Genomic DNA, 13,085 nt, shown 5'->3' on the forward strand with positions numbered 1-13,085 from the left:
CACAATAATTTATTTGTCAAACTTCTTTTTGACCCTATAATTTATTTTAATACGCCAGTTATATATTTATACATTTATTTCCAATAATGATAGGTTTGGTCCTCCATACTATGGAGCCTATAATTTATTTTAATACGCCAGTTATATATTTATACATTTATTTCCAATAATGATAGGTTTGGTCCTCCATAGATTAATTGTGGCATTTAGCCGATAATATGGCCATAAATAGATGACAGTTTGCACTTGCATGTAGCAACGTTGTGACTTTGGTCCACATTTTCTGACTTTTCTCATGCCCCTGTTTATGTTGGTGTTTCAGGTGATTCATCAAGTTTGTAGGGTTAGCGTTAGCTGCCTTCCACTGTTGGGCTCATATGCGAGCTTGACAGTGATAGTGTGTCGCACACAAAAATACTAATAATAATAATAATAATAATAATAATAATAATAATAATAATAAAAATAATAATAATACATTTTATTTGTAATGCACATTTCATTTGATGCCAAACCTCAAAGTGCTACAAAAAACAGATTAAAATAAAAACATTAATAAAAAAACATGGCACTAATTACAGTAATTGCAATGTGGCATATAATTGACAGTTTTCGCGACAATTTTGCCCAACCCTAATGTGGAGCTTTGTGGTTTGGGTGCAGTACAAACAACCAACGCAGCCAAGCTTCAATTAAGACGATTGTTTAAACAGGCGAGCACCTTTAAAAATAACTTGTACCTCATTCTAACATCTGAGTAGTTGATTTTATCTTTTGAATCCCAAATCTTTGATTTTCACAACATTCTGTTTAACGTTTTCAATAAGTTATAGAAAATTTCATCATCAAAGCACTTCGAGGACATCACGCAGCTTGACAACAAAACTGGTGTCTCTGTTTACTTTGTCTAATGATGATTACAGTAAAAAGCGAAGAACGATGAAAAAAATTAAAAGTTAGAGACACAGCACAGAAAATAAAGCGAATACTTTATTTATTTATTTTTTTTGAAACATACTGCAAAGGTGTTTCCAAATCTGCAGCAAACTATGTGCAGCTGTGAGCGGGACGCAGGACACTGTTATCATTCAAGTAATGTTTAAAACTTAATAGAACAAAACTAACCTGACCAGAATAATGGTAAAATGAACATAAATGTAAATAACATAAATAAATAAAATAAGAAAATAAGAAAACTTGTAAAGTATTAAGTTAAAAATATAATGAGCTGTGCTGCTTTTCCCTTTTGTTGATATGTAACGATCAGAACTTAGATGGACAGAAAAGATGTGATGATCTGTTTGCATTTTAGGTCCTGTTATGTGTTGAGGATGACTCTCAGCTATGATCAAAGTTTGGCTTACTTCCTTTGTGACTTTTCCTTTAAACACCATGAGGAACTCTGTGCCCTCCCTGTTTGTGAGCTAAACGTGAAAAGTTTTGAAAATTCCACAAGCACGGCACCAAAGCCATACAGAATTTTAACGTTTTCGTTCATACGAGCGTTTACATATTTAGAAACAAAAAATATTGCAGCACGTGCATTTTATTTTGAGAAATTCTATTTGTTAACTCGGTTAAAGTCTGTACCAACACATAGTGAGGAAAAACTGCACTTCAAGTTCAAAACGTAGATGTCCTTGAACGCAACTCTGAATGACAATCACTTTAGACTTGTGCTTTGTTTTGTTTTGTTTAGGTTGATAACACTCTCAAGAGCAAAGCAGAACACAGACCAATCATAAGTGCTAATTTAAAGATTACTGATTTGTAAATCATTTGAGTAGGATTTAATTAAATAATGGCTGAAATTACCATAATTAGTGTTTGAATAAGGATTGATTTTGTTAAATAATCATCGACTCACTGCTTATGAAACCAGCATGAGAGGAGTGTATAATAGAGCCTCACAGCCCCAACAATCAGTAAATAAGAGCAGTTGTGGTTGTTTGTGTTTCTTGAAGTGGATAGTGTGTTACCTCGCTGAAAGAAATCTTGCTGTTTGTCATCTTTTGGGGTGAACTCATCCATGTTTTCCCAAAGAAGTGCTGGAGCTTCCTATCAAAAAGCGTCACTCGCAGCTGGTAGGTCATATCTTCCACAGCTGAGATTTCCTGTGAGAAATAAAAATGGAAGACAGAGATCTTTAGTTGCTTCTAACCCATAAATAGCAATTTGGGGTTTTACAAGGTGGCAGTTTTCCAGTTTGGCAAAAACTTAATAATAATAGTTTGGGAATGCACCTCGCCTAGAGTTTTAAAAACAAATTCTAAACTCTGGGGGAAAAAATAAAAATGTTTTATTATTATAAGAACCGGGGGCTGAATTACAGGGGAAAGAATCACATATGCCTGTTTAAGAACATGAACAGAACTGTTTCTACATGTGAGTGTTAACAACAGGGAGTCACCTGCGGGAGGTGAGGTGCAGTGAGGTGCTTGAAGAGGAGCTGGAAGCCGAGGGACGAGGTGAAGTGGTTTTCCGCAGCTAGTCGGACTGACTGACGGGACGGGGGAACCAGACGGTTTCTCTTAAACACGTCTTCCCAGTGGTCTCCCGAGCTGGACCTGTCTTCCGTGTTTACCATATCTTGTGGTTAAGACAAAATGTAGCGATGCATTACATGAAAACAAGGGACGGTTGAAGTTAATTTGGTGTTTTTGGGAGGGCATCCGCTTCAGATTTTCAAACACGTGGCCGCCATATTGAATTTGAATCGTACGATTTCGTTCAGAGAGGGGTGGGAAAAGAAACTAACGGTTTAATTGGAAATATTAAAAAGTAAAATATACGTATGACTACATCCACTTAGCTTTAGAACCAAAGTAATTTTACAAAATATTATTATATTTAAGAATTAATGTCTTACTATTATTTTGCAAATGCTGGACCAAATGTCTCCCCCCCATCACTTGGTATGTCCCATCGTGCTGCGTCGGTTGCTATAGTAATAGTCATTTCTTTTGTTGCCAGACTGGGCTGGTTTACGCCCATTAGAGCTTCTTTTGAGCACTGGACAGTTATGGGTGGGTTGTTAAAATTCGGGTTGCTTTTTACCACATTTGGCGGGTTTTTAAAAGGTATTGTTAACACCATAACCACAAGGAAAAACAATTTTGAAAACTGTCCAGCAGAGGGCACCAAATAGACCTGAGTTGCTGACTTTCAAGAAGAAGAAAAAGGGGAAGCGGTATGTACAAACCAACAACAGTGAGATGTTCGGAGATTTTGTGAAAAACAAACCTGTTAAAATAAGAGGCTTTAGTGGAAACAAAAAGTATGGAGTTGCAGCAAAAGATCTAAAGGAGTTGGTTAAAAAGGGCTGTAAGTTGTTACAGGTGAGCTGCGTGTTTTACGCTTTTAGTGATCGTTTCGCTTTCATCTGTCTGTGACAGTGTTTTACTTTACTAAAACACATGAATGTGACTGTTGGGATTAAATTTTATGCTTTCATAAGACTGCCTTTTCCAATTAATAGCTCCGTTACAAAACAAAGCTTACAGATTAAACACAAACTGGTTTATAAAAAGTCGATCTTCAAAGTTTGGATGTTGCGTTTACAGACAGTAGGAAAAAAGGAATTAACATATTTTCTTCGTGCAGTTCAGCGTAATCTAAATAACAAGTAGCAATGTGTAATAACAATGTTATGTGTTTTATTTTACTCTTCCAGCTGCCTGTCTCTGGTGCTCGTGTTTGTTTGTATCAAGATGGTACAGTAGTGACTGAGGACTTCTTCCCCACCCTGCCAGATAACAGTGAACTGGTTCTACAGTCCAAAGATCAGACCTGGCCTGGAGGTACATAAAAACCTGTGCTGCTTTCTTTACCTGTTTGTTGCAGCTCCCTCATCACCTCTATGCTTCACTTCAGTTGTTTGTGACATTGGTCAGCTGCTGAACACGGACCGGCATGCTGACGCCCTCATTGAAGCAGCAAAGGGACTTCTATCGGATGAACAATCTCCTAAGAGGCGTAAAATTCTGACAGACCTGCTACAGAACCTGGAGGACAGGTCTGAACTGGAGAGCAGAGAGGATGATGAAGACTGGTTTACTGGTACGGTACAGTAATTTGATATTTATTTTTGTCCAGGAGATATTTTGGTAACAAACAGATGATGATGGCTGCAGGCAGCAAACCTCTGTAATACAGATGAGATAAACAAGCCTATTCTCTATACAGAGCTTGTAGCTGAAAATCATACATGTCATTTCCAAATGTTCCACTAAAGATATGTGAAACTTCAACTGGTCATTGGAAGCTTTTATTTTGAAAACCAGGTATTGATGCTCGATTCAAGTCAAAGTCTGCCTACATGAAGTTTAACTGTGAAAGCAGGATTCGAGGCTACATGAAGGAGGTAAAATTCTAAGACCAAACAGTTTGTTTTCTTTATCAAATCCTCGCTCAGACACTTGGCATAAATGTTCTTCAGTTTTGTGTTACTTTTTTTTTTCAGGTGGACGACGCAACCAAAACTATACAGAAAGCAAAAGTCAAAGCAGAGTTTTTGAAAGCGTCAAAGTGCCTGTTGGAGATGCTGAAAAACGCCAAGTACAACGGCAGCTACTTTGACAGGACTGGAAAGGAGCCAGATCGTCTCTGCACCCGGGAAGGGTGGTTTACCTGCCAGGTATGACAATTCATCATCATCACAGAACTGTACGGTACTTACTGGCTTTTTCCCTCATGGCAACGTATAATTTAAGCAGAGTCACGGTTGTGCAGTCGGCTCGAAATCGTGACGCCTTCAAGGCCGTTTTAGAGAGATGGATCTGCTTTTGATCATCTTCATCCCTCTTCTCCCCCTCCCTCTTCAGGGATCATTTGACAAGAAAATGTGCCAGTCGCTCCACTCCATCAACCCTTACAGCAGCCGGGAGACCAGGATCATCTTCAGCACTTGGAATCTGGATCACAGGTCGACACTTACCTGCTGAGAACAGCTGTATGAAACAATTTTAGGATTTTTACGTGATGGGACTTTTTTTTTTTTGTTCATTTTACATGTCCTGCAGGATTGAAAAGAAGAGAACCGTTATACCCGCTCTGCTGGAGGCCCTGCAGAATCGCCAGAGCACCGATGTCAACCTCAACTACTTCTACCAGATGTTGTTCACCAGGGCAAACCTGAAACTAGTTCACATCGTCTGCCACAAGAAGGGAGCTCACAATCTGACGTGCGACACCGAGAAGATCTTTACGACCGCACGTGACGCAGACGAAGCAAAAGAAAAAGCCAGAGGAAAGAAAAGGCGCTTGATTTAAATATTTTTCACCTCATTTTATTTTTTTAATTTTTTTGTATGAGCTGTCAACTTGCCATGTGCTTCATGCTTTTTTTTAAACAAGCAAAATCAGTGCACTTACACAACCTTTGTAATCATGAAAAACATTTATTTTTTTATATATATATATATATATTTTGGCAGAAATGTCAAATATAAAGATGGATTATAAAGACTGCTTGACAAATGAGACATTCAGTCAGTCAAAGATGCATACTGTTAAATAGTTCACATAAATAAAAAGCCAGTACAATATATACACGATTTAATGAATTGTCGGAACAACCAGCTACATTTAAAGTACAACAGGTTGGAATAAATCTAGTGCAATCACTGTTAGCCTGGTATGGTTTTCTAATCAAGTCTGTTCATCGCTAATTACTTTCAAACCAAGTTTTTATCTCAGAAAAAAAAAAGTGTACTCCTGATAGTAATTTACAAACTGATGCTGTTATAAAAGATTAGCTGCACTGGTGTGTGTCTGTGTGTATAAAAAGGTGTGTGTCTGTGTGTATAAACAGATGTGTTCAAAAGCTGCCAGTTCGAGGGTGATTTGTAGACACTTGGTGAATAATGTTTATGACATCTTAAAGGCACAGTGTGTAGGATTTTGTCAATTTTTTTTTCCGAAATTGAGATAATCACTAATGACAATAATAAAAAACATGTCTAATCATTGCAGACAAAGAYCTTGTTTTATTATTTTTACCTTTATAAAAAGCTGTTTATATCTCCATGGTTGCAGGTCGCCACTACAGGCAGCCGCCATCTTGTCTACGAAGGCTCATGAAGGACAAACTGCGGTGGCGGCGTCAAAAATGGTTTTATTTGCAGTACTATGAAAGTAATATTTGTTGTCTGTCATTGTAGCTGGGATAATTTTACTTATTAAAGCTCATAATCTTACCGCTTGAAACATCACTAGCCCTGAAGCTGCTGGTAGACATCGCGGTTGGAATTATCAAAGGTTTTTGACACCTGAGAGACACCATAGCAATGCCTTTGCGTTTGGAAGCGGGGGGTGGGGGTGGGGGGAGGACCAGGGAGGATGATTCAACCACTAGATGTCGTTGAAAACAACAAATCCTACACACTGTGCCTTTAATATGTTGTAATAAAAGTTCAGTTCTCGTCACGTGATCAGACTGTCATTCTAAACGTACTTTTACTGATTTGTAACCTTTGTATTTTATTAGCCACTATGATTGAAGCAAAGCACTTTTATAGACTAAGTTGGCATCTCAAACAGTGAACCCTGTAGACGTTGGAATCACAAGGTTCCTAGTCTGTATCTTTAATCTTTAACCAGGCACGTCCCACTGAAGTCACATCTCTTTCAAAGGCAGCCTAAATGTATGTTTATACAATGATACAATACCCAACATAGGGCCTTAAATATTAAAATCACAATGAGATAAAACCTCCAATAAATATATCATACCTAACTGAATACAGAAACCTTTGACAGCTTTAAGAGCAGCACGGTGGTACAGTGGTTCAAGCTACTGATGCATCTTTAAAACAGCCACCTTTTCCTGTTGGATTCCAAGGTGTTCCCAGAACAGCAGAGAGACGGTCTCTCTAGCACGTCCTGGGATTTCTTCAGGGTCATCCTCCTTTGGTGGGAATCCTGACCAGGTGCCAAAACCACCTCAGCTGGCTCCTGTCCATGTGGAGGAGCAGCGGCTCTACACAGATAACTAAATTAGCCGGTGCTTGTAATACAACTTGTCCTATATATATGTGCCCCAGCCAGCCTCGTGTGGTTTGATGTGTCCAGATAAAGTGCGGGGGTTAAATCCTCCAGGCACGACAAGTTTACATTCAGCCAGGAGAGACGTGAGATTAAATTAAGCCAAAGAGTTTAACAAGCACTTCTGTGACGCTGAGGCTACGTTCACACTGCAGGTCGTAATGCTCAAGTTGGATTTTCTTGCAAAAATATGTTTTCTTTTTTTTATGGACATTCACATTATACTTTAAATGCAAACTCCACCAGATTCCAGTAAGAACCCCTCATGGCATCGATGCGGGCCCGCAGGCACAGGAAATGATGTCACATTCAGCCCGCCGTTTACAGAATTAGCTAAACATGGACGCAGTGGTGGGCAGCACTAATCTAAAAATTTGTTCCACTAGCCCTAAAACGCTAACTCACATATTTAGGTCCCCTAATTCTAAAGCACTAACTCACTGAAAATTTTTGCAAAAGCTAATTCTAAAGCACTAAAATAGCTCAGTCAACCCATGAAACATTCTTCAACAGACAACATGAGTCACATATTGCCATGTTGCTCTCTTAAGACTTATCACTGACATTCCTCAGCTGTATTTGGGTTCATATGTTGTCAATATGTCACCTGGTGGATAAGTGACACACATTTAAACAAAATGTCTGACAGTTTTCACCGTCAGCTGTTAACATTAATGTTGATCAATAACATTTTTAGACCTCAGTTAGTGCTTCTAAATTTAAACAATTAATTTAGCAAGTGCTAATCCACTAATAAATTTCAAATTTAGCAAAAGCTCTAAAGCACTAATCATGAAATTAGTTCCCCTATTAGTGCTTTAGGGGAATTGTGCCCATCACTGCATGGATGCTACATGTTAGCATGTCGATTCTGAAATTGTGCAATCAGAGCAGATTAAGTAATAATCTGACATGATTGTTTAGTTCGCGGTGTACATTTTAGCCGTCCTCTGGTCGGCTGCTCTGGTGCAGCTTTTTATTTTAGGAACGGGAGCGACCAGCTAAAACCAAAGCATCGATCCAATGAGTTGATACGGTCTGAGAGCAACGTTACCATCATGTGTTTCTGTGGCTCCTCGGTTATCCGGGACATGGAAAAATAAAAGAACAAAGATGAAGCAACTGGGTTCTGTTGTGGAGCTGAAGACAGGTGGAGCTACAAGATTTAAACTGCTCGAGGTTGGTATCAATACTCTAAATACTAGGATTGATCCGCTCACCTCCACCTTACAGATGTAAAGGTCAGACGAAATGAGGCAGGAGCATTCAGACTGCAGTCACTGTCAGATTCAGTACCAAAAGGCCTGGGTCGGATTTGAAAACAATCTGATTTGTCACGTTCAGACGGTCGGGAAAAGAAAAATCAGATTTGGGCTGCACGTGCCTGCAGCGTGAAAGCAGCCTTAGAGTGGGACGGATCCTTGCTGGATTTTAGAAAAAAAAAAAGCAAGGGTTCATGATAAGGACAGGAAATAATTGTACACTTCCAAATTTAACAACAAGCATCCGCTTTCTCACCATATCTTCGATGATCTCTCATGTGACGCGGATGAGAATGTAACAAAAGGAGAAGAGCTACATGCTGGATCTGATGGGTAGTTTCTTTTGGTCAGTTTTTTCCTAAGTGCGAAGTTTTTCTTTTTGCTGTTGTTGGATTTAATCGTTTGGCTTCCCGTTTCAACATGGAGCTGTCTGCCTGCTTTCTTCATCTCGCTGTATGACGCTGAAGCCCACCGCTTCTTCATTGCTGTCCTCCCGTGCGTAGTAATGTCGCCGTCTGTCCTTCCTTTGATCGCCAGAAGGAGCCGCTGATGATCTTTGAGGTAAGTCCTGCGGGAGAAGAGGAAATCATTCCAACCACTCATCATCCTCATGAAGGCTGAGATAAATAAATTTGTTCCTTTCATTTACAGTTAAATTCACTCATTTTGTTTTCGTCTTATTGAACCGAGGAGGGAAAAGTGGAAAAAAACACAGATTTAGTCGGACTGTTTACACTCACAAAGCTTTGTTTATGTTGTTACTACAATTTATGGTAACAGATAACAAAACCATCTCACCTGTACAATTTCCATGTTTCCAAAGAACTGCTCCACAGGAAGGATCTGGTTACTGTCATCGTCTGGGAACAGGTTTTTACAGTTCTCCCCGCAATCCATGATCTCCGTTTCTGGCTTGTCCCAGGTGTCGTTTGCTGGGCAGCTGTTGAAGTCCTCCTCCGTCCTCCGCTCGTTCTCTTTGCCGTCCTGTCCTCCAGGCTCCGGTGAAGCCGAACATTTCCTCCAGCCAGCCGACTGGTGACATTCGCAGGCAATGCGAGACAACCTCTCGGCGGGATCGGCCGTTTTACCGGACCACGCTGTTGAACTGCCATCTGCCGTTGACTGCGCACTCTGACTTTTTGAACATTTCCTTTCTAAAGTGGAAATCTGTGACAGACGGTGGGAACAGAGCGATGCAGCACAGTTAGCAGTGAGTCACATCTGTCTGGTTAAAGGGCCTGTGGCACGCCTATACTTCAAAGTCAAAGAAAACATATTTATATTTAAGAAACTTAACATAATACACATGATTTTACCCATTTTGTCTCATAACTGGCCTATTTTCTCTTGAATTTGGCTCAGCAAAGTGAAACAGGAAGTGACATCAAAGGGGAACTCTAAGAAAAAAACTCTAGTCTCTGTTTATTGAAACAATCTTATTTAAACTCTCCTTCAACTCTGATAGTGACTCAAAATAATCTAAAGAAACAGATTCTTCTCTAATTACTGTAGCATTGCTCTGTTTACATCCAGATATTCCCCTTTGACATCACTTCCTGTTTCTTCACACGCAAATATCTCAACAACTGTTCAGCTCAACGGCGTGAAATTTGTTTTGCAATATGTTATCAATGTTCTCTTTCCAAAAACGCGTTCACATTTATTACAAAAATTTGATGTCACACGCACTTTAAGAGTCAACTTTTCACAGAAATACAATATTTTAAAGCGAACCCTGACTAGTTGTAAAACACATCATTTCATAAAGTTGTTAGCTTTCATGTTAGCGCCCAAGCTAACACGTTTACAGTCTTTATATTTACATTTTTACAGGTGAAGTAAACCTTTGTTTCTAGATGCTGCCTCGTGCACACATGAAACACAAACCTTTTTAGTCATCCTGGTCTCGGAGCTCCTCTTCCTCTTTCTGGATTTCAAGTTACCAACTTGCCCGGGCATCTGAAACAGCAACACACCGAAGGCTGTTTAATCCCTTAAGGCAATATTTTATTACAGCGTCCAGTTTGTGGGAAAAAAAAAGGTTCAGTCAGCTGTAGCAGCAGTTCTCAGGGCTCTACTAAGCAGCTATTTAGCTAAATCTCCTCACAGAGGCTCTCTGCCCTGAGCAGGACCAGATTAACTTCCATTTATTGGGCACCCCCCACCCAAAAAAAATAAATAAATAAAACTTGAACCAGCTTTCAAATTATGCTTTAGGAATATGTGGCTTTTCTTTTTGCAGTGCAAGGATGTCACTAAGAAATGTCAACACCAGACTAATTATTCGTCTCACGCCTTTTTATTTTACGTATTCACCGATTTCTTCAGGAGAAAAAACAAATGTGTGAGGTGAAGTCCGTGGATGGTGGTGAGGACTGACTCCTGATATTTACACAACAAATACGACTTCCTGCTGAAGACAGAGCCTGACACTTTCTTCCCGTCAACCTCCGATAGTTGTCTTAGTGTTTTTTTTTTTTTTTTTTTTTTACATTTCTGAGATGTTTCTTGAACCTCTGAGATAAAAACAAAACTGTACAACTGTGTATCTGCTGTGTAAAAGCTATTGTTAAGGATTTTAAAACAGCCTGATTTTTCATGTTGTTCTTGTTTCAGAAGTGCATAATACCTCTGAAGAACTAATAAAACAAAAAGTGACGTTATTTTGCCACTAAGATCCATCTAAAATGAGCTGTTGTTGGCACTACACTAATGCAGGTAGACACTTGTGATTTTATCGAAGACAAACGTTAATGAAACGTAGAACCTAAAATAAACAAAGTCCTGTTTGTTATTAGCCCACATTTGCTTCTCCAAACCAAATAAGGACCAGGGCATTGTGTTGCAAGAAAAATAAGATTCACTATAAGATGTGGAAAGGCTCTCCAAAGTGTCCTCAGCAGGTGTCATAGAGTTGTCCGTTTTTACTGCACATCTGTTTACAGTTTGATGTTAAGTCATGCTGATCTCTGAGTGATTCAGCCTTCCTGTTACACGACTTGTGTTATGATGACTAGAACACTGACAAACCAAATCAGACACGATATTATTTAGATCTGTCTCGTCCCTGCAATGTTGTGGACATTTTATTTTTTGTAAAAAAAAAAATATATAACTTTTTAATTAACAAGCCATGTATTCTTGTCTCTTTGTCTCCATTAAGTCAATATTTTATTTAATACAAAAAATATGATGGGAACTATCGTCTCATAGAATTCCACATCCTTAATAATTCCAGCCTGAAATTATTTAGCTGCAAAGGTGAAAAAATGATATTCAAGACAAAGTGCATCAAATTGATTGACAGCTCTACTAAAAAAATATTAAACGTGTGCAAAAAAATATGAAGTGTGCAAATGATAACTTGATAAATGAAACATGGTTAGAAACTATGCAAATAATGTTTTTAAATGTGCACAAGCAGAAGAAGCAATAGTTAAAATATGCCATTGATTAGGCAGGTTTTTTTTTTTTCAACATATTACTCTGGGCACTTCAGATTGATTTAACTTTTAAAGCCCAGTTTATGAAAATTATACCTCAATGTTTTAAATGGATTTGACTTTCTAAAAAAAAAAAAAAAAAAGCCTCTAGACTTACATGTAGTTTAAAATTCAACAAAATAAAAGCACCGGGTGCTTCTGTTCACTCGTGTCAAATTTTCAACATAAGAGAAAGATGGTATTCTTTGTCCCGAGGAGCAACTTAAACCTCTGAACTGATCCAATAACTTCATCTCGGCAGATATTGTCACTTTAGACACGTATTACAAACAAACGACTCAAGTCTAGAGCAAAATCTGAACACGTTCATGTGAATACATTATAATATGAGAAATTACGCGGCTAACTTAGCTTTCGGCTACCCTCGAGCTCTGTCATTATAATGACCAGATCATTGAGTGTTTCATATAAGATTAAGCCCATATCGGTTTTTAAAACGTATCTGTATTTATAGACGATAGCTAATTAGCCTAAAGATAATGGTTTACTCACTCAACTGAGTCTTGTCGCTTCGGTTAGCCGAGCACTTACCTTGCGCATCGTTTTTGCCGCTAGCTTCTTGTAATGGACGTGCTTCTGCTGGTTACGGACAAAAAATGTCCAACCCGTGACGGCGGCGGTGTCTCCTCGCTGTTTGTCAACCGCAGAGTCTTCTGGGTGTGTGTTTGTATTTCCTGCTGCGAAGTTCAATCAGCGGCCATGACGTTCCTGCGCTGTTTTTGCCCCACTTTTTTTTTTTAACTTACCTGGAAGCTGACCGTACGTGGACGACGTAAATACGGGGTTCAGCGTTTTTTACGTTGTATGCGAGCATTGGCCAACTACGTACAAAGAGCAACGGCGTCTGCGAATACCAATCCAAAAGTTGTCAAAACTTGGCTGTGTGAAACTTGTATTTTAACTTAAAACACACAAGTTTTAAGGGAATTTTTAAGCTTTCTTCAGAATCACAAGTGTCATCGTGTTCGAGCTATTAGCTTAAGGCTATTTTTACATGCATTAAAAGTAGTATAAAGTTTTAAGTGTAAATTACGCTAGCGTCATTGGAGGAAGCAGACAGACTGCGAGCAAACAAGATGTAACTCTTCAAGATGCCCACAGGAGGGCGCCAGAGTTCAGTTTCAGGTTTTTAGTTGCAGTAGGTTTATCATATAACCACCTGTTATAAGAAATATAAATATTCATATCAGTATCAGTTATGAAAAACAAACTGATTTGCTTATTATTTACCTGTTCGAGGTAAATAATGGGACAGAAAATGTTATGACTTCAGAAG

The 13,085-nt window shown here is 38.9% G+C and overlaps 3 protein-coding genes across 6 annotated transcripts in view; 1 reads left to right on the forward strand and 2 right to left on the reverse strand.

Annotated features, from left to right (window-relative positions):
- The window catches only part of nphp4 (nephronophthisis 4), a gene marked incomplete in the record, with an annotated part of 156,485 nt that extends 153,601 nt beyond the window's left edge, over positions 1–2,884 (reverse strand). For 2 of the 3 annotated variants that reach the window (XM_014020399.1, XM_014020398.1), the window contains 2 exon segments: positions 1,980–2,114; positions 2,411–2,718. In XM_014020399.1, coding sequence (XP_013875853.1) covers positions 1,980–2,114; positions 2,411–2,587 — 312 coding nt within the window. 3 annotated transcript variants of the gene reach the window in all.
- A 312-nt stretch (positions 2,885–3,196) lies between these two features.
- dffb (DNA fragmentation factor, beta polypeptide (caspase-activated DNase)) lies at positions 3,197–5,824 on the forward strand. Its single transcript, XM_014020402.1, has 7 exons — positions 3,197–3,338; positions 3,674–3,800; positions 3,874–4,059; positions 4,284–4,363; positions 4,463–4,636; positions 4,824–4,924; positions 5,022–5,824. The coding sequence occupies exons 1-7, from the start codon at positions 3,216–3,218 to the stop codon at positions 5,269–5,271; spliced, it is 1,041 nt and encodes a 346-aa protein (XP_013875856.1). The 5' UTR covers positions 3,197–3,215; the 3' UTR covers positions 5,272–5,824.
- Positions 5,825–8,152: 2,328 nt separating this feature from the next.
- cunh1orf174 (chromosome unknown C1orf174 homolog) lies at positions 8,153–12,651 on the reverse strand. Of its 2 annotated transcripts, none has more exons than XR_001311203.1 (5): positions 12,341–12,550; positions 10,194–10,265; positions 9,105–9,473; positions 8,563–8,874; positions 8,153–8,468 (listed from the first exon to the last, which is right to left on the reverse strand). XR_001311203.1 is itself a non-coding variant. In XM_014020403.1 (5 exons), exons 2-5 carry the CDS (start codon positions 12,347–12,349, stop codon positions 8,722–8,724), a joined length of 603 nt encoding a protein of 200 aa, XP_013875857.1. In that variant the 5' UTR covers positions 12,350–12,486; positions 12,556–12,651; the 3' UTR covers positions 8,153–8,721. The 2 variants fall into 2 exon arrangements, 1 of the variants encoding a protein (XP_013875857.1); XM_014020403.1 differs by adding an exon at positions 12,556–12,651 and having other exon boundaries at positions 8,153–8,874; positions 12,341–12,486.
- Between the last annotated feature and the right edge of the window lie 434 nt (positions 12,652–13,085).

This window comes from Austrofundulus limnaeus, unplaced genomic scaffold (assembly GCF_001266775.1).
Source record: "Austrofundulus limnaeus strain Quisiro unplaced genomic scaffold, Austrofundulus_limnaeus-1.0 Scaffold251, whole genome shotgun sequence".
Classification (NCBI taxonomy): domain Eukaryota; kingdom Metazoa; phylum Chordata; class Actinopteri; order Cyprinodontiformes; family Rivulidae; genus Austrofundulus; species Austrofundulus limnaeus.